The 19,487-nt window shown below is 35.1% G+C and overlaps 1 protein-coding gene across 3 annotated transcripts; it reads right to left on the bottom strand.

Moving 5' to 3' along the window:
- Nucleotides 1–10,779: 10,779 nt before the first annotated feature.
- On the bottom strand, nt 10,780–19,063 carry LOC132609178 (uncharacterized). Of its 3 annotated transcripts, none has more exons than XM_060323045.1 (7): nt 18,825–19,063; nt 17,662–17,816; nt 17,218–17,327; nt 17,047–17,132; nt 14,522–14,623; nt 14,271–14,445; nt 10,780–11,144 (listed from the first exon to the last, which is right to left on the bottom strand). In XM_060323045.1, the coding sequence occupies exons 1-6, from the start codon at nt 18,932–18,934 to the stop codon at nt 14,310–14,312; spliced, it is 699 nt and encodes a 232-aa protein (XP_060179028.1). In that variant the 5' UTR covers nt 18,935–19,063; the 3' UTR covers nt 10,780–11,144; nt 14,271–14,309. The 3 variants fall into 3 exon arrangements, with proteins under 3 accessions (XP_060179028.1, XP_060179026.1, XP_060179027.1); XM_060323043.1 differs by having other exon boundaries at nt 14,271–14,448; nt 18,825–19,062; XM_060323044.1 differs by having other exon boundaries at nt 14,271–14,448; nt 17,662–17,813; nt 18,825–19,057.
- Between the last annotated feature and the right edge of the window lie 424 nt (nt 19,064–19,487).

Genomic DNA, 19,487 nt, shown 5'->3' with positions numbered 1-19,487 from the left:
GTACTTTGACCATAGATTAATCATGCTTCGGGACCCCGAAACTTCAATATTTTATATAGAACCCTACTTATTTTTGTGCGATTAATAAAGTAGGATCAATACATCAAGGATACACAAAAGTTCGGATGGCCGTTTTAGTAGTTGAAAAGTGCTCGAACGCCATTTTCGTTTGAAGGCTCGGTGACATTAGCTTGAAGTTCTTTAGGAATACTTAAACTTATTCATTAATAATTAATTAAAAGTTAGTCAAAATGGCAGCATTCATACAAAAAAAAAAAAAACTTAATTAAATTGCATCATTCATAACCTTGAGTAGATGAAAATACTTAACATACTAATATTCTTCAAAATAACAGCATAATAATAAATTAAACTTAAAACTAAAATTACAACATTCTTAGTCATCATCAGAGTACAAGTCCTCAATATCGTCCTCAGAAAAATATTGGCGGTTTCTTAAGACACATCTTTTTTCAATAGCAGTTAGTTCTCTACCGGTTGATGATGTTTGTTCTTCGGCCAACTTTAGCATGTAAAATGTACATCGTCTTGCCAGCATTCTGTTGTTTTCTTTTCTAATCCTTTGCACGGCAAGCTCGCAAGTTTCTGGACCTACTTGAGGCATGGTTAAGGAGTACCTTGTTGGGATTGGAGCGTTGAGATTTTCAAAGTCACGAACAAGATGTTCTGATTCGGCAAGCCGATGTGACCATTCTCGGCGTAAACCGCAATAATATTCCCGCGGATCTGAATATTTCACACTGCAGAAATCATCATTACGCTCTATAAGAAGGTGGGGATTTAGCTCATCTAGTTTGAAATCACTGGTATCACTCGAAAAACTACTATGATTTGAATTCTCATCATCACTGCTATTTGGTTCTTTTGGAAGGAGTAAAGACCAAGCTGAGTTTCTACTACTCGACATTGAATATGGTGTAGTCTAATAACAAAAGAAAGGGCTACTTATATAGTTGCAAACCCCTAAGTACCCTCGGGGGGACCCTACCTACTTACCTTATTGTAAGAAAAATATTAATCTTCATAGGACATTTCACAGTCCGAATCCCACTTGGATCTAAATCTTGTGCTACCATGTATACCATATTCTACCCTATGGTAACGTATTTGCATCTGATTGTTCTCTTCGCGAAAACGATTAAGAGCCAAATTAAACTCTTGTGGAGTTCCGCGAGGCATTGACATAACACATTTTTTTGGGCGTTTAAACCCTACTGACTCTAACTTGTGCTCCAGTGCTGCAGCCTCCCTAACACGCCAATCCTACTCCTCTCTCATTTTATTATTGTATTCTCGATTGAATCTGTCGTTAGGGTTATTTGAGTAATGAAAATCATCATCATCTAGTTCCCAGGTCCTACCCATTGCTTCAAATATGTTTGCTGGAGTGAACGATATAACACGACTAATATCTCTAAATTGATCAAAAAATGACACAGTAACTCAATTTTGTGTGGAATGTTGTGTGGTTGGTAACAACTATTCGTCAAATTACGTTATATAAAGTTTGATTCGAATCATGACGTTTTTCTATTTGACAGTTGAGGTGATGGTATGGGGCAGGGGTATAGCGCAGTAAAATAGTGTGTTATACTAGTATAACGCATTAAATTACTGCATTATACTATCATAACACGGTATTTTACTGCGTTGTGACAGAATAACGCAGTTATTTCATGCGTTATGCAACACTCCGTTCTTGATTTGATTTGACGTAACACTGCAAGACACTGTAAATTGCATGCATGCGTTGATTCTATATTCAAACTTCAAATCCTATTAATACCGAGTTCGTATAAGGAAAAAAAAAGCAAAAAATTCGAAGTTTCATCTAGTTTTTGCATTTTATATTCCTCCTAAATTATTCAAAATATGGCAGATGTTCCAAGAATTAGAGTTTCTTTATTCTGGGACGGACAAACTATATTCGAGGAAAATAATTTGCACTATGATTCTTCTCCAAAATACCATGTTAAGTTTCCACTTGACTTAAAATTCTCAAAACTACTCCAAGCCTTGTATAATAGACTACAAGTTAGTAGAAGTGATTTTGATCTAAATATAATTGGAAAATATCCAATGTCATTTACGCCGCAAGGTGAAACTAGTTATGGACAGTGGTACATTCAAGACGATGATTCTTTGACTGATTATTTGAAGGCGCCTTATGATTATAGGCAATGCATAACTTTAAATGTCCTTGAAATGTATATAGAGAAGGTCCCCATTAATCGACTTGAATTCATGGCTAGGGCTCCTCGGGAAGCCCGAAATAGACCTCGTCGGGAAGCCCCGTCTATAATTCAGGCCGAAGTCACTCAAGCAGAACCTACTTATCAACACAATTACCCTGGCATGAGTATCTATGAAAGCATTTTGACTAGCCAAATGTCTCTGGATAGTTTAAGTCAGCAATTTGACGGGCAGTGGTAAATATTCATTTTTTACATTATTATTATTATTATTATTATTACTATTATTTATATTATTATTATTATTATTATTATTACTATTATTAGTATTAGTATTAGTATTAGTATTATTAGTATTACTATTATTATTATTATTATTATTATTACTATTATTATTATTATTATTATTATTATTACTGTTATTAGTATTATTATTATTATTATTACTATTATTACTATTACTAGTATTATTACTATTATTACTATTACTATTATTACTATTGCTAGTATTATTACTATTATTACTATTACTATTATTACTATTACTATTATTAGTATTATTATTATTATTATTACTATTATTACTATTATTATTATTATTACTATTATTACTATTATTATTATTATTACTATTATTACTATTATTATTACTGTTATTAGTATTATTATTATTATTATTACTATTATTACTATTACTAGTATTATTACTATTATTACTATTATTACTATTACTATTATTAGTATTATTATTATTATTACTATTATTACTATTACTATTATTATTAGTATTATTATTATTATTATTATTATTATTATTATTATTATTATTATTATTACTATTTTTACTATTACTATTATTACTATTATTATTATTATTACTAGTACTAGTACTAGTACTAGTATTATTATTATTATTATTATTATTATTATTATTATTATTATTATTATTACTATTACACTCTTCCATATGAAGAATCTTGATTCTTCTGAAAATAATATTCCTACTAAAGCAAGACCATGTCAAATGAATTCCGAATATTTGGAATTATGTAAAAATGAGATTTCTTCTCTTCTACAAAAAGGTCTTATAAGATCTTCGAAATCTCCATGGTCATGCACAACTTTTTATGTTAATAAGCATGCTGAACAGGAACGAGGTGTTCCGAGATTGGTTATAAATTATAAGCCTCTTAATAAAGTTTTAAAATGGATTAGATATCCAATTCCTAATAAAAATGATTTATTAGATCGCCTACATAATGCGATCATATTTTCTAAATTTGATTTAAAATCAGGTTATTGGCAAATCCAAATAACCGAAGCAGATAAATATAAAACTGCTTTCAATGTCCCAATTGGACAATTTGAATGGAATGTTATGCCCTTTGGACTGAAGAATGCCCCTTCAGAATTTCAAAAGATTATGAATGATATTTTTATGGCTTATAGCAATTTTATCATTGTTTATATCGATGATATTTTAGTATTTTCAAATACTATTGAAATGCATTTTAAACATCTTGATATATTCAAGAAAATTATTATTCAAAATGGTTTAGTTATATCTAAGCCAAAAATGTCACTTTTTCAAACAAAGGTCAGATTTCTAGGCCATAATATTGAAAAGGGAAAAATTATTCCTATTAATAGAAGTATAGAATTTGCTTCTAAATTTCCTGATATTATTACTGATAAAACTCAACTTCAAAGATTTCTTGGAAGTTTAAATTATATTTCACCATTTTATAAAGATTTGGCCCAAGACACATCTATTTTATATGATAGATTAAAAAAGATTCCAAAACCTTGGACTGATGCTCATACGCAAGCAGTTCAAAAAATCAAGGGGAAAGTTAATAATCTTCCTTGTCTTACTTTAGCTAATCCTAACTAGCAAAAAATTATAGAAACTGATGCCTCTGATATTGGCTATGGAGGAATACTTAAACAGCTTTCTCCAAATGATAAACAAGAATATTTAGTCCAGTTTTATTCTGGCAAATGGAATAATAGTCAAAAGAACTATGCTACTGTCGCAAAAGAAATTCTTGCTATAGTTAAAGGTGTTCTTAAATTTCAAGGTGATTATACAATCAAAAGTTTTTACTAAAAACTGACTGCCAAGCAGCCAAATTTATGTTTAATAAAGACTGCAAACATGATGTTTCTAAACAAATGTTTGCCAGATGGCAAGCCCTTTTAGCACCGTTTGATTTTGAAATTTATTATAAAAAGGGAACAGATAATAGTCTCCCTGATTTTCTCACCAGGGAATATTTAAGTTCATAACTGTCATTTTCTCATTTGCAGGATGAGACCCACATTAACACCTCCCTCTAATAGAGGAAGGGGAAGAGGACAAAAAGGAACGGGCAGAGGCACTGTTCTTGCCCAAATGGGTAACAGAAGGCTAATAGCCGACAATATTGCAGAAACTTCTGGTAATACCCAGAAACAAATCAATTATGTTGAATATCTTGCTTTTATAGAAGCACAGAAAAAAAGGGGATAATATGCCTCCATCATATTCCAGTGCCCTTGTAATTGATGATAATGGGAACACTGATTCATATGAAGAAAATGTTCATCGAGAATTAATAATTCTCCTTGAGAATGATGATCTCCAATGGAAAGATGAACCTTGGCAAATAATGCAAAGGTATTTTGATAAAGCGTCATACGCCACTCCGACTTATAAATATCGGATGAATTATGAAATGATCCTTTCATATACAGGGTCAGCTAAATTTCAGCATTTTTATCCAGCTAATACCAAAAAAGTTTATAACTTTTCAAAGATCATTATAAAAAATATCTTTTCTCCAAATGAATGGGGAATAAGTCCGTTAAAGGACAGGGATTATATCCACCCAGAACAGAAAGTCCCAGTTAAATTCAATTATTGGGACTATGTTGAAAGCTTTAATAAAGCTCTTCTATATGAGAATGATAATAAGAAACATTCTTGGTTTATAAAAATTTGTGCCAATGTTTATAAAAAGGGCATTCCAAATTGGTTTTATCAATGGTGGATCCATTATGGTCCAATCGTAAAATTTTTGCCAGAACCCTTGAAGAGTTTATATACTGAATAGGTTGATGTTTCTCCAAAAATAATAGATTTGGAAAATAATATTACTTTCTCTGAAGAAATTTCTAATATGTATTTCTTCATTGAATTCTCTATTCCATGGATTATGAAATGGTCAGTTGAAGTGGGTTATGCGCCCGCCCCCCCCCCCCCCCCCCCCCCCCCCCACAAAAAAAAATGCCTTGCTTGAACAAAATTTTTTACATAAAATTCTGGAAAAAATTGATTCAAAAATCTAAAGATGGAACCATTCCAGGACAGAATTTAATAAATCAAATCAAAACTACCATTGCACATTATAAGGACTCTATTAATTCCAGACAAAAGGAAGTTCCTAGTCCTTTTGAGCATATTGCTCGAAAAATTCAAATGAAGAAAGGAGTAATTCCCCCAGAACAGCTTATAGCTACTTGCATGGAGGAATTTAAATCTAATTTGATGCAGCATCTTAATATGGAAGCTATGTCAGACACATCAATGGCGTCTGTTGGTCATACCAATGACAATGATAATGAAGAAGATGAAGACTATAATACACATGTCTTAGCAGGAGAATCCCAGAGTCCAGATAATACAGAGGACTTTGAAATATTTGCGGCTCAATTTCTTAGCCAACCGGAAGAATCTTCCAGCTCTACAAAAGACAAGGGCAAGTCACCAATGAAGTAATTGGAGGGACCCGCCACTAGGCGGCTACTTTAATAAAGAAGGAATCTGCTTTTATAAAGCAACTTTAATTATTAAGAATGTAATAATTACGTTTTCCACTTTGGTCACTTTCGGCCACATTTACTTTTTACTTTCCGTCTTTCTTTTTTATCTGGCCATAATTATTGTCGGCCATTTACTTTTTGATTTTGTTGTTTAGTGTCCATGATCCGTTATATAAGGATCATTCTTCTCAGTAGAGAGGCAAGTCTTGGATCCCCCAAGCACAAGCTCTCTCACTCTGCCTCTTGTAAAAATCTTTCTGATAAATAAAAGTTTGTTTATATAAATCTCCCTCTGCTGAGCACAACCTTCATACTCAAGGTATAATTTTATTTTTCTTTTAATTTTTTATTTTAATTCAGTTCATGTTTAGCCTTATAGGCTAAATACTCTGTTGAATTACGTCACACTAGACTACTGAGATCATGGTAATAATGCTTTAATGCATCATGATCGAAGCCAAAACATGATGTTCAAGGTTAGGAAGAGACTGACCCAGGCGGACTGTTCATAACCAGGCGGTGGTCCTGTTGTCCATTATGTAGTGGCACTTGAATGCTACTAATGATGTCGATTATATTATTTAGGGGTTATACACCTGATATGGATCATATCGGACGGTCTCCTCAATCGGGATGGATGAATCAGGTTGGAACATCCTCAGCCTATCCAACAACTCAAAGCGATGGTCCTTCCTCAAGTTTCGGTGCAGTTGATTACTATCGGTACGTCTATTTGTTTAACATCAATAGTGTTATTTGATGTGTAGTAGTTAAAACACCCTAATTTCTTATGTAGGGAGAATGTGGTGGTTGCACCAAATTATAGCCAAAGGCCTGCTATGGATGGTCCGGATTATCCGAATTATATAGTGACATCATCCAGCGATAGTGAGGAAATACCTAATGCGGAGGAAAGTGACGATGAGCAAAGTGACGATGAGATTGAGGTTAGAGTTAATCCTCAACATTAAGTAGAACTGTTGCAAGACATGATGAACAGTCCGGCACACGAGGAGGAACTGAATTCACAGCAACCATTTGAACAGCAAGAGTCGACTCCGGTTCAGCCGCAAAGCCAATTTCAACAGCAAGAGTCGACCCCGATTCAGTGGCATTCCGATGAGATCCCCTATCTTGATCATCTTCAAGATCGCCCAGATGCCTTTGTCTTTACTAGGGATGATGATCATATTCGGCAAAGTTTGTGGAAAGAGCCAGTGGATCTTTTAAAACAAAAGGCTCATATTGAAAAAGGGATGATTTTCAGCTCGAAAAAATCATTGCAAAGGGCTGTTAAGATTTATTGCATCCAGGGGATGAGGGAGTTTAAAGTTGCCGATTCCACACGAAAACTTTGGCGATTGGTCTGCAAGCGAAAATATCAAGGCTGCGAATGGATGCTCCGTGGTAAGGAAACTGTTGAAAAGATGTGGACTATTTCAAAGTTCTACACAAAGCACACTTGTGATATAGATGACCTCCCAGATGATTATTGCAATCTAGATACTAATTTGATTGCGCATGTATTAGTTGGCGACATTAGAGAAAACCCAAGGTATCCCCTTCGCCTAAGTTTATTTTATTTTTGGTGTTAATATAATGTTCCTCGTTGTTATATGCTGATATTTTAACTTTTTCAGGTTCCCTATTAAAGATTGTATTAGAGCTGTCCTGAAAGTATATAGCAAAACCGTTACTAGGAGGAAGGCGTATCTTGGGCGTAGGCGTGCACATGAGACAGTCTTCGACAATTGGGAGGGCTCTTTCAAGACGTTGCCGAGATACATGGCGGCTCTACAACACTTCAATCATGGTACTGTTGTTGAATGGAAGCTCAAATCGAAGCCTGGTGTGCCCGGTAATATTTTTGATTTTGTGTTTTGGGCCTTCAAACCATGCATTGATGGTTTTGCTCATTGTCGGTCTGTAATATCAATAGATGGAACACGTGTGTACGGGAAGTATGACATAAAGCTGCTAATAGCAGTTGGAATGGATACAAATGGAGCTATATTCCCTCTAACTTTTGCAATTGCAGGTAATGAGAGCATTAGTACGTGGGGTGTGTTTTTGGACTACTTAAGGCAACACGTTATTAAGGATCGCATGGGAATATGTGTGATACCAGACAGACATGCTGGCATATTGCACAATATGTTCAATTTGCAGGGGTGACAGCCACCCTTTGCCTACCATCGTTATTATTTAAGGCATTTGAAGGCAAACTTCCAAAAGGCATATCGAATCCCAACACTTTGCAATTGGATGTGGGCGGCTGCAACAGAGCATCAGGAGAAGAAGTTTAACCTGCAGATGGACATTATTAGGCGGGCGAATGAGGAAGCCTTCCACTGGTTGAATGCAATTGATAAAGACAAATGGACATTACACCAGGATGAAGGTAGGCGATGGGGTATGCTGACAACAAACAGCTCTGAGTCATTCAGTGGCTTGTTGAAATCTGCACGGGGACTACCCGTCACCGCAATGGTGAGAATGACATTTAAGTAGGTTGTGGATCGGTTCGTCGGTAGATCAAAAGAGGCCAAAGCACATGCAACAGCAGGTCTAAGATGGATGCCAAAACCGTCAAAACTGTTCGAGTACCACAAATATAAGGCTCAGAAACATGACCGGATGGAGTATAACCCTGCAGAGCGCATATTTGAACTCATAACAAGTGTGAACCAAGGTAAAGGAGGTAACGTCCACACAATTTGTGAGATTCCAAGAACATGCACATGCGGCAAGTGGCAATCATATCACATGCCATGTTCTCATGCCTTCAAGTGTTTTATCGCAATGGGAAAGAACGTCTCCCCGTACATGGCTGTGGAATATACAGTTGAAAATTATGCAAGAACATATGCTGGAAGGTTCTACCCACTTGGTAGTGAGAGTTATTGGCCACCAGATCCATTTTCAATGGTTGCAAATAAAGCATTTATCCGTAAATTCAGAAAGAATGCATACTCGCATATTCATAATGAAATGGATGTTCCACTGGGGAGATACACTCGAAAATGCTCATTTTACAATTATGTTGGTCATGATAAGCGCAAGTGTCCCTTACGGCATGGTGGTCAAACTACATCTCGCGGTGGAAGTACCTCTCGTGGTGGAGGCAACTTTCGTGGTGGAAGTACCTCTAGTGGTGATGGCACATCTCGCAGTGGTGGCGGAAGATCAATTCAAGGGCATTAATTGATGAATGTTTTTTAAGTTTTTTTTTTACTTTGATGATTGTATTTTAAAAAGTTTGAGTTTCTTATTAATGAACAAGTTTAAGTATTTTCATCTACTCAAGGTTATGAATGATGCAATTTAATTAAGTTTTTTTTTTTTTTTTGTATGAATGCTGCCATTTTGGCTAACTTTTAATTAATTATTAATGAACAAGTTTAAGTATTCGTAAAGAACTTCAAGCTAATGTCACCGAGCCTTAAAACGAAAATGGCGTTCGAGTACTTTTTAACCAATTAAACGGTCATCCGAACTTTTGTGTATCCTTGATGTATTGATCCTACCTTATTAATGGCACAAAAATAAGTAGGGTTCTATATAAAATATTGAAGTTTCGGGGTCCCGAAGCATGATTAATCTATGGTCAAAGTACGTTAAAAAGTGTAATGGAAGAAAGGTTAACCAAAAGGGCCGAAAAAAAAAAGGGAGGGACGCTATAGCGCAGTAAATTACTGCGCTATAGTAGTTAACGGAGCCGTCCCCGTTAACTGCTTTAGCGCAGTAAATTACTGCGCTAAAGGTAATTTGGTAACATTTTTTTTTTGTTAGGGTATTTTGGTTCAAAATATTTTTTGGGGGGCATTTTGGTTCCGGACTCCGGGTTTAACCTCCTACATATGCAAAGGTTGCATACTATAGACCTAATGTGGCCTGACCCTTTTCTGGACGCTGAGCATCCGGACTGCTGTTTTATTTAACTATATATTTAGCCTGGTGGGAATCTGTCGTTTGGGTAATCTTGTTGTGCACTTTTAGCTTCTGCACTGACATCCTTTAGTAGTTAGATTTAAATAGGCCGAAAATAAAGACTGATTGCTATGTAACATGTGCACCACATAGAAAGCAGACCTGGTTACTTGGCCAACTCTGAGAAAAAGACAGCCAAGCTTAATTGAAGCAACCAGTCAATTGCCAGTTGCCAATGATGCTCTTGGCAAAGTCAAATGATTGAAAGCCATACCAAATTAGTTGGAACGTATAGAGACAAATCATGTTCAAAGTCAGATGACATGTTTGTTAGTTCATTATCATAGAAAGCAGTTACATTGCTTAACTTTTTAAAATTGCATGTTTGGCCAGGTACTCACTGTTTTAACTCAAGCAATTGCCATTATAACACTATGTTTTGACCCAGTGAGTTCATTAAAAGTATTTATCTTCTTTTGGAGCAACTGAACACACCACTTTCTTCAATTCCTCCAATTTCAAAATGGTTGCAAATTCCGACATGAATAACATCTTTTACCGTATTTAAAACTAGTGAAATTACGATGTACACTGGATAGATGCTTTTGGTTCGTTTTTGGTTCTTGTAAAGATCAATTGTAACAAGTTTCCATCTGAACAAACTACTAAATCCTTCCAACAAGAACCGAAAATCCCACACCTGCCCCCAAACAAAAACTGTTGTCAAACCCAAAAAGAAAAGTAACAACATCTGTCATGCAAGTAAATCCAAGAAACTCGAGTAGAAAGGGCTGCCAACCGAGCAAAATTCAAATTTGGAGTGGCACAAAAATTGTAAATTAATCAATCAACAAATCTTCATCTCATCAAAGTAGAGCAAAATTTAGGATAAGAAAATGTACGTAACAGTTACTAGCAGCATGAATTTAATCAGAAGATTACATTGATATAGATTAAGTAAATCAACGTTTCATCTTCCTCCTATACTATCTTTGCCCGACATGAGCAGTAACAACAAAAAACCAGTGTACATTAGCCACCATTACCGGTCCGTTCTTCACAAACCACAGAATAAATCAGCTTGCATCCAAGTTCAACTAATTCTCTGTAGTTCTGACATCCACCTTGGGGTCCTAATTCAATGCATGTAACAGCCTTCGAATTTCAAGGAAATTTGGTTGCATGAGAGTCGAGGCACTGCAAAATTTTATGTATGTAATGTGGTTAAGTACATTTATAATACGGAAAAAGGTCATATTTGCCCCTGTACTCTCAAAAAATAGCTATATTTGCCCTTCGTTATACTTTTTTGATATATTTGCCCCTCCATCCAACTTTAGGGCCATATTTACCCCTGAACCGTTATGTAGCGCCTACGTGGATATTTATTTCTCACAAATAAAATCCGGTCAAATGAAAACCCGACCCGTTGATACTAAACTGACCCAACTTGCATATTCCAAACCCACCACAAAGATTCTCTTCAGAAAAAACAACAGCGAAGAGGTCCCCAAACCAGTATAACCAAGTAAATAAATTTAATCTGTTACTTACATTTGAAGAACTAAAAGCGCAATATAAGATGATAATTTCTCATCTTTCTAGTCTTAATTTTTCTTTTCTTTTCATGAGAAAAATGAATCGTAATTGTCAAAGACAGAATAACCGATGGTACCACAATCATGGAGCCATTATCTTATAGGAGAGTTGATGTATACATTCGAAGAACTATAACAAGTCAAAGGCGATGGTTTCAAAATACCCAGTACCAGTGGAAGCAGAGTAGCATTTGCATTCACAGTCAATTTACAATTCGTATTCTACCATATAAAAAATCATTGGGAAAGGGGAGTAGGGTTTTCTCCAAAGTTGAAGAAATTTGAAGTGGAGAGAAAGGGAACTGACAAAGCGATTTGGGTTTGGGAATCCCTTCGGTGTTGGTTTTTCTAAAGAGAATCTTTGTGGCGGGTTTGGAATATGCAAGTTAGGTCAGTTTAATATGAACGGGTTGGGTTTTCAATTGAACGGATTTTATTTGTGAGAAATAAATATCCACGTAGGCGCCACGTAAGATAATAAAGATGGGAACAAGTAAACTAACGGTTCAGGGGTGGTAAATATGGCCCTAAAGTTGGATGGAGGGCAAATATATCAAAAATATATAACGAAGGGCAAATATAGCTATTTTCTGAGAGTATGGGGGCAAATATGACCCTTTTCCGTTTATAATAAAAGCGAGGGGGTGGGCGCAATATGTCATATCAAAATAAATCGGAAAATTATGGGTGGAAATTGATTTGAGATGGGAAAAGGCATAAAAACACCCCTAAACTATACCCTGGTTTTCAGTTACACACACCTACTTTGCGAATCTCCTATTACCCCCTTGGGCTATCTTGAAATGAAATTACTATCCTCCTAAGCACATATGTGGCGAAGACTGTGTATTACACTCTCAAACAATGAGAAGCAAGAGAACATATTATAAACTTTTTTTTTAACATATTTTAATAAATATATAATTTTCTTATTGTCTTTTTTTCATTTTTTCTCTCTCTCTCTCTCTTATTTTGTCCTGTTTTCCTCCTCCGAAGCACCATGTCACGACCTCACCAGCCACCAGGACTCTATCACAGCCACCTTCGACAAAAACCCAAGACCTTTCTCCTCCACCACCACCATCACCTAAACCATCAAATCTCTCACCACAACCATCATAAAGCAAACGGCACGAAGGAGCATAAACTTATGTTTGTTTTCTATTAACTACATCCTCGAGCTTTCATATTTATCAAGCAAATCATCCAAACTATAACCTTATCATAAGGGCACAAGGAAAATGAGCTTAACTTCATTTCACATTATACACCAGAAGGACGAGTCATAGCTGCCGCCTCTCTCACCATGCCACGTTTAAGGCTATAAATTGCCTTTTGACTGAATCCCATATTGTTCTCGCTCCATGCCCCAAAACGAATCATCCTCTTCCCTTCGTTGGATTTAGCAATTAATTTGTCCTTGAACTCTTTGTAACGCAGGAAGTGTTGTCTTAATTATCCAGCTTCAGAAGTATCAATTAAATATCTTCTTCCATCTTTATGTGCAACCGACACTCTTCAATACACTTGTCGTCCACTCTGTGCTCTTAACCTCAATGTAACATTGTGAAGTGTCAACTAATTTTTTTCAGTTGCGTAAGTTTCACTGTTTCAGTTAAATATCTAGTTTCATCTTTAAAAATGTACTCCCTCTGTCCCAATTTATGTGATACACTTTCCTTTTTAATCTGTCCCAAAAAGAATGATTCATTTCCTTATTTGACAACAATTTAACTTTAAACTTTACCTTTTCGCTTAACAAAATGATTTATAACCACACAAATATCTTTGGCTTATCTTAAACAACAAGATTCAAAAGTCTTCCTTTATTTCTTAAACTCCGTGTCCAATCAAACTATATCACATAAATTGGGACGGAGGGAGTAACAACTATTCTTTTTGCGATTACATATGAATTAAAAAATACCCAGAATCAGGTTTTTGGGTTCTGATTTTTGGTTGATTTGTACATTTGAAGGTTTGACTGTTCTTGTTGGGTTTGTAAAAATTATTGCTTGTATTGGGTTAATTTGAATTTAAACACCCACAAATTTTGGTTTGTTAGTTGATTTTGGAAGACGAGGATTGATTTATCTTCTGGTGGGATCGAAAGATTTCTTGTTTCTGAGGGTGGTGAGTGACAAGAGGGGCAGTGGATGGTGGAGGGAGAAAGAAAGGAGGAAAACTGAAAAGGAAAATTAATGACGGGTGAAATCTGTGCGTGTAATTCCCCCCTCAACGCGTGGCTATAGCATTACAACGGGGTGGTAATAATCCCGGTTAGAGAAAGTCCAGGGGTTTGTGTAACTGAAAACCCGGATATAGTCTAGGGGTTTTTGATGCCTTTTCCCATTTGAGACCCAAGCTTTTCTACCAATTCTCTGTAATTTTGACATCCACCTTCATGGGCCAAATTAAATGCATGTAAGTAGCATGAGAATTTCAAGGAGATGCAAATATTTGGTTGCATGAGTTGAAGCACTACAGAAATTTCCACATGCAATGCAGTTAAGTACAGGTTAGTTAGAAAAAGAATTCCTTCTTTTTTTTTTCTTTTTTTTTTTTTGGTGTGTGTGTGTTGGGGTGGTTAAAAAACATTGGAAAGATTATGGGTGGAAATTATTTGAGATCTGCAGAATGAATTGAAAGATCAACAAAAGCAGAATTTAATCAGCAGAGTAACTAAGACATGGAAACAAAAACTTTAAGGAAAAGAATAACTTACCAAAAAAATTGTCGTGATGTATGCATACAATTAGCACATTCAGCTGTCTCTGCTTTTAGATCTTTTCGATTTCTTAGTATGATTTTCGGATTTCCGTTTTTCCCTGTAGGGTACTAAGTTATCAGGCTCAAGCAACTCAGCAGCCCTTTTGTTGCCTATACTCTTTTTCGTAATGCTGCTGTATTAGAAAAATGCATGAGGCAGAGTGATGGAATGAAATAAGTAAAATGGAAACTTCACAGCTAGCAAACCTGTAAGCTTGAGACTCTTCTGCCTTCGTTTCCAACCACTGAACATTTCCTGTGTTAGCTGGAACCAATGACCCACATATATGTAGTATCTCTTCATCAAAACTACAATAAAGAGCACGTTGTTACCAAGTCTAATTCATCCTTTAAAGTTAACCAGAACATAAAATGCAGAGCTGAAAGAAGCAAAAAGAGCATTGAACTTCACTAGTAGAAACATTGTAAGGATTACGATCTAACCACATCAATACTAAGGAACGCAATTCAGGAAATCATTTATTTAGACAACCCAATAAATAGGGATACTATAGCAAATTGAAAATCTATATCTTTCTATCTAATTATATTAATATAATTGGTGGTGCGGCTCTCTCAATGATTAGAATACAAATTTTACTTGTTTCTCAATTGTTCGCCTTTTTTTTTCTATTTTTTTCATTTGTGCTAAATTAAAAAACCAAAAAGCCACCTCTTAAATTATCTTAAATTACACCTTTAACCATTGCAACAATTTAAAGTAATTAATTATATGACCCTCCCTTGACATCAGGTCATATTTATGCACCTTATTCCTAAATCTCACGCTTTCTTTCTCTAGGGGAATGAAAAGGTGTATGTTTCTATTTTTATTTTCTTTTGATAAAGTAATAGGATTTTATTAATGTTTCGGCAGAGAAACATGCCCGTATACAAGAGGTATACCAAAAAAACATAGAAAAACCTACAAAAGATATGGTTTTCTACTAAGGACACCCAATCTTCTATTCATACAAGAACCCTATGGGTGCACCAAAAAGAAATAAGAGAAAAGAGGCTACTCCTCAACTGAAATGTATTCATATCGACACCCTCAAAAGCTCTCCTAATTCTTTCCTTCAAAACGATCCACAAAAGTGCTAGCTGCACAATCTTACACACTGCAACTTCTCCTTCTAGCGGAACTCTAGCAAAACATTAACTCTTTCACTACGTCTGGCATCACCCACGTTATACAAAAACCATCTTAGAATTTTCCACCATAGTCTCCATTTCATTGCTTGTGGTTGTTAAAAACATGACACACTCTTAACACATTAGAAGCGAGCCAAAAAATTAAGGTAAGTCATCCTTTTAGTCTTTTATGTGGTTTGATAATTCCTGGACCACATAGTATAGATGTTTTCGGATGTAAATGAATAATAAATGGCAATGTTTAGTATGCAATGAAATCATGTGAGAATATTTCTTCAAGTGACTGGTTATAAATAATCTGAGATTTACATATTAGCACCATACAAACCGAATTTTATACAATTATTTCTGCAGTATTGATTGGATACTAGAGGAAAAACGTCAAATTTCAGCAATTTTATTGTGGAGACAAAATAGGGGTCGTTTCACTAGAGAAGAAAAAGAGAGACCAAACTGTATGTCTCCTAAAAAATCCTCCTCTCAATTTAACGAGAGTGACGAGTGTTGAAATGATAGGAAGTTATTTAGAGAAAGAAGCGTATCTTGTAAGCTTTTGCAGAAAACCTTTTGGTGGTGGTGGTCGTGGGGGATGATTTCAAGGGAAAATAAAAGGATATTACATGAACATGGCATTTGATTCCCATAAAAAGTGTCTCTTGGATTGTGGCCAAGGAAGCCTCCCTAACAGTTGGTAATCTTCAGAAAAGTAGTATTTTTCTATGTAGTAGATGTTGCCTATGTAGGTGCCAAGCAGAATCTCTTATGCATCTATTTTTGCATTGTCCTCTCACTAGCCAGCTACGGTACCTATTCCTGAAATTTGCAAGTATCAAATGGTCCATGCCTTGAACTATCTTTTGCATTGTTGGCATAAGCATGGACAACCCAAAGTAAGACATAGCTGATGTGTATCTGGTAGTGGGTGGTTTGGAGAGAAAGGAACTCCAGATGGTTTGGAGAGAAGTACAAATCAGTTCAGAGGATTAAGTTTGATTATCTTTTGTTTTTTCATTCTTGGTGTTAAGTTGGAGTATGCTAATGAGGACAAACCTTGTCAGAATTCATTAAATCCCAGTATCGAAAAGGGCCATACTTTTGGTTTGCTTTTCAGCTCTTGTTCAACAACAACAACATACCCAGTGAAATCCCACAAAGTGGGGTCTGGGGAAAGTCTAGCACTCACTTTATGCTACTACTTATTAAAAAACATGTATGCACCTTGCATGCCATGGACCTTCTTCTGAAAAAGGAAACATAAGACGCTTGTCTTTAAGCTAGACTACCAAACTTCACAGAGATCCTGAACATATTTTTACCCAGCACCTTCACTAATCTCCACTCTCAAGTAGAGCTTTAATTATTACATTCTTTACATGTATGTTTTTTGCATATCATATTTCCGAAGTGGCCAAGTTGTTTTAACCTGGTGGCGTGGAGGATCTACTTCTGATATTCCCCTACTACATCAATGAGAACCTTTAACTTCGTGAACCAAATGGTTGAAAGCTAATTCCAAGTGTGTACATGCAGGAAAGAGTTTCCAGAGCTCAAAAAAGAAATATGAAAGAACATCTTACTTCTTGACTGAGAACCGTAGAGTAGTTCCCACTTTGATCCTGTGTTTCTTGTTAGATCTGCTGACAAAAACTTCTTTCCCATGTTTCTATGAAAAGAGAAACATATCCAAAGACAAACCAGTATCAAAATCTATATCTTAACTACAGGTCTCATTAGTTCAAAGTGCTTACAATTTTATACTTGAAATCTTCTCGAATGTCCTCCTCTGCTATGACAGCAGAAGAGAACCCAAGAACAATTATGTGAATAGACTGCTGGCCAACTTTAACGACCTCACCTTCTGAAAAGATCAATATCAAAAGACGGATTAAAGAAACAAAGTCAACCCAAAATAATTTAAAAATATTATCTATGTCATCCCCTCTTAAGTATTTACTATATATTTATATCTCCAGGGTGATGAGTTGAGCCTTTTTTTTTTTTTTTTTTTTTTTGTGAAGTTAACAGTGTTGAGCTTTGAGTTTCTGAAAAAGGGAGAATAATAAGGGTGGTGAAATTAAGGAAAAAGCCATCACTTTAGAGCTAGAGTACAATTTTGCAAAAAAAAAAAAAAAAAAGATAATGAGATTGAATCCACATGATATCACATGAATAAGATTATATCGCAGGACTACCTAATAACATTTCTGGCTTTGGATTAAAAAGTAGCAATTTTGCTTCAAATCTCACACCAAAATAAGGGTGAATTCCTGGAAGAACTTTAGCCAAATTGCTACTGAACTTCGGTTCATAAGTCAATACCACGCCATCTAAAGCTTCATTAAACCTGCTTAAATAAACAAAAAAAAAAAGGAACCTTATGAACAAAAGTACCAAACAAAACAAGTGGAGTAGAAGTCCAAACACACTCAAAACACCAAATTCGAAAGTAATAATGGGGAAGGGAGAGATGAAAGAGAAGAAAGAAAAATAGGAATTTTAAATAGCAGGATTGTCAACCAACATAAAACAGGCAGTAAAGAGGCGGCCATCAGATACCCCCTGAAATAAACTCAGTAATCTTTCCAATTAATTGAACAGGCTGAATAAATAAATTGCTTACCCAATCCATTTACAAATCAATCGTTCAAATGATCAACTACACATCAGCTGATCAAAAAATAATACTCCCAACATTTCCCTTTCTTTGTACTTTTCTTTTTAGTCCGTTTCAAAAAGAATGAATCTTTACTTTTTTGACATCTCTTTAATTCTAATTTCTAACTTTCGACATGACATTTTTAAGACCACAAGATTAAAGGGCATTTTGGTATATTCCAACATTCAAAAGTCTCACTACTATTTACTTTCGTAAACTATTTGCCAAGTCAAAACCAGACAAACAAATTGAAAAGGAGGGACTAATAATCAGGCACACATCAATCCCTAACTACTTGCAGAGATGTATTGCAACCTCTATTGAAACATTCATCATCAACCAATTAACTTCACACAGAAATGCAGCAGTCACCAAAAATAAACAGAAAAAATCACTTTTTTTTGGTTAAATTCGATCAAAAATTCACTGAATAAAGCAAAACACCCAAAATCTATAACTTCAAATTGAGCAATATAGATTATTAACCCTCTATAGAAACATGCATCATCAACAATATTATACCTGGGGAAAGCATTACACATAAATATGGGCTAAACTGGGTAACAAACTCAAAATATGAGCTAAAAGGGTGTAAGTATTTTCTCCCAGTGGACACAGAGCGTAAATATGTATTCGGTTACAAATTCATAGAGAAAAGCAGAAAACCCAAAATATGTAACTTGAAATCAAAAAGATTACTTGAAAAGAAGAGAGCTGAGTTCTCGATAAACAGCGGCTTCGACCTTTATGGCGTTGGAAGGATGTAAATAGACAACCATATTCGCCCTACACTCTTTCAGTCCCTCCATTGATTATGGATTTGGACAGAGTCTTGATGACGATTTTGTTATAGCGTTAAACCCTAAAATCTCATTGGGGGTTTATAAAACTGTGTCGCTTGGGTTCTTGGGGTATAGGAAATACCACTCCAACCTCTTTAGTATGGCATAGTTATTAATTACTCTTTAATTTTACATGCCACTTAAAATTAATATTAATAAATGAAGTATTTGTTTTACCATAATACCCCCATCATAATTGATGTATAGTTTCAATGGCTTTGAAAAATAATTTGAAGATAAGTAATTAATGCTAACGGTAAAATAAGAAAAAAAAAATTATCTTTGTCTTGATCTGCTAAAGTAGACATATAAAAGTGAAAATTTATTTTTAGTATACTGGATAAATAAAAGTGAACTTAATACACAAAGGGGTCATATTTACCTCTTTAATTTTTACTCCCTTCATCCCATATTAAGTGTCCACATTACTATAAATATTCATCCCAAAATACTTGTCCATTTACAAAATCAAGATAGAATTAATTAAATTTTTCCTACTTTGCCCTTAGGATTAATTATT

This window comes from Lycium barbarum, chromosome 9 (genome assembly GCF_019175385.1).
Source record: "Lycium barbarum isolate Lr01 chromosome 9, ASM1917538v2, whole genome shotgun sequence".
Lineage (NCBI taxonomy): Eukaryota > Viridiplantae > Streptophyta > Magnoliopsida > Solanales > Solanaceae > Lycium > Lycium barbarum.
The sequence above is the reverse complement of the archived record's forward strand: the minus strand, read 5'-3'. Positions and strand labels throughout refer to the sequence as shown.

Excerpts from the sequence above, each read along its gene's own strand:
- LOC132609178 (XM_060323043.1), bottom strand. The coding sequence starts at position 18,934 with ATGGAGGGACTGAAAGAGTGTAGGGCGAATATGGTTGTCTATTTACAT. Across the intron at positions 17,328-17,661 it reads AAAGCCAGAAATGTTATTAG|AAGGTGAGGTCGTTAAAGTT; the intron begins GTAGTCCTGCGA and ends TGATCTTTTCAG. Across the intron at positions 14,624-17,046 it reads CTACGGTTCTCAGTCAAGAA|TTTTGATGAAGAGATACTAC; the intron begins GTAAGATGTTCT and ends TCTTTATTGTAG.